This window comes from Austrofundulus limnaeus, unplaced genomic scaffold (assembly GCF_001266775.1).
Source record: "Austrofundulus limnaeus strain Quisiro unplaced genomic scaffold, Austrofundulus_limnaeus-1.0 Scaffold74, whole genome shotgun sequence".
Classification (NCBI taxonomy): domain Eukaryota; kingdom Metazoa; phylum Chordata; class Actinopteri; order Cyprinodontiformes; family Rivulidae; genus Austrofundulus; species Austrofundulus limnaeus.
Window position 1 is genome coordinate 1,946,673 of NW_013952476.1, and position 1,186 is coordinate 1,947,858.

General features: G+C 45.5%; 1 protein-coding gene across 2 annotated transcripts in view; it reads left to right on the forward strand.

The window, feature by feature from the left end:
- Positions 1-335: 335 nt before the first annotated feature.
- gask1a (golgi associated kinase 1A) overlaps positions 336-1,186 on the forward strand; it is a 33,140-nt gene continuing 32,289 nt past the window's right edge. Inside the window, exon 1 of one of the 2 annotated variants that reach the window (XM_014010859.1) lies at positions 336-734. In XM_014010859.1, the coding sequence (XP_013866313.1) occupies positions 708-734 (27 nt within the window). In that variant the 5' untranslated portion in view covers positions 336-707. The remainder of the gene's footprint in view (positions 735-1,186) is intronic. The other variant, XM_014010860.1, reaches the window with a different exon arrangement.

Consider the following 1,186-nt stretch of genomic DNA (forward strand, 5'->3'; position numbering starts at 1 on the left):
TTATTGGTAAATGCATTAAATTATGTAAATCAAAATCATGTTGAAAATAAAGTTAACTTTCCATTATACACCCATTGTCCTATGATGGTTTGGCTCCAGCTTTTCACGTCTTCCAGCATTTTTCTGACACAACTCCCTAAAAAAACAGACAAATAAATAAATAAAATAAAAACAAAGGTCTGTCAAATTTGATGTTTATGGGTTCCGGTTAACCTCTGACCCTTACTCACAACGCTGTGAGAGCAGAAAACTACAAACAGCTCAGCTGATGTAAATGRTGTATTAATAACTCTGTCTATGCAGTGAAACTGTGCTCTCTGTCTTCTGTGCACGGATTATTCCTGGTGTCAGCGTCTGTCTCCAGTTTTCCGCCAGCTGTGGGAAAGATTAAACTGAGAAGGAGGATCTTCTCACATTTCAGTCCAGACCTCGTTGTCTCCCCGCTGGAAGCGCAGATCGACGCTTTGCAATGTGTTTTTTCCAGTCAGGGCGCTCCTCGCGCTCAGGAGGAGCGTTCCCCTGGTTCCCCTGGGGGGAGAGGATGTCCGGATTAAAGCTGGAAGACGAGGCGCGCCTGGTCTTATTCATGGAGCTGCTGAAGAGTGGGGGGTTGTTTTTAGCTGCTGCTGCAGCTTCAGGACCACCAGCTGTCCGCTGTTTGACTGGAGGTCTGGGCTCACTGCAGGCATGAGTGCGGGACCACCACTATGGCAAGACCCGGGACCACTACCATGGTAAGACCCGGGTTTGTTCTTCCTTTGCCCGCAGCTTTGCAGGTTTTAGAGTTAAAGTCGGGAATGTTTGGGCTGAGCGGATCGGGACGTGCAGACTCGTGTCCCGGCAGAATCAGAACCAGGTTCTTTCAGTGATGACTTCATGACAGCTTCCTCATATTTAAGGTTGAACAATCAGCAGGAACTTATAGTAACCCTACATCATCTCAGAAATATTTACTCTGCTGCATGAAAATGAGARTGATGTGCCTCTCTGCCTTCTGTGTCAAAATAAAACGATCAGACAATAATCAATAAAACTGATGCACTTTTAAAGTCGATTTATTCAATACAGCCACTAAAATGGTTCTGATTCAATCACTTTATTCACCTTAAGTTTAGTACCTGAGCATTATTCCCAACACACACCCCAAACAAGGGTGCCATCAGGACGGAGGAGCCAAGGGGGCAAC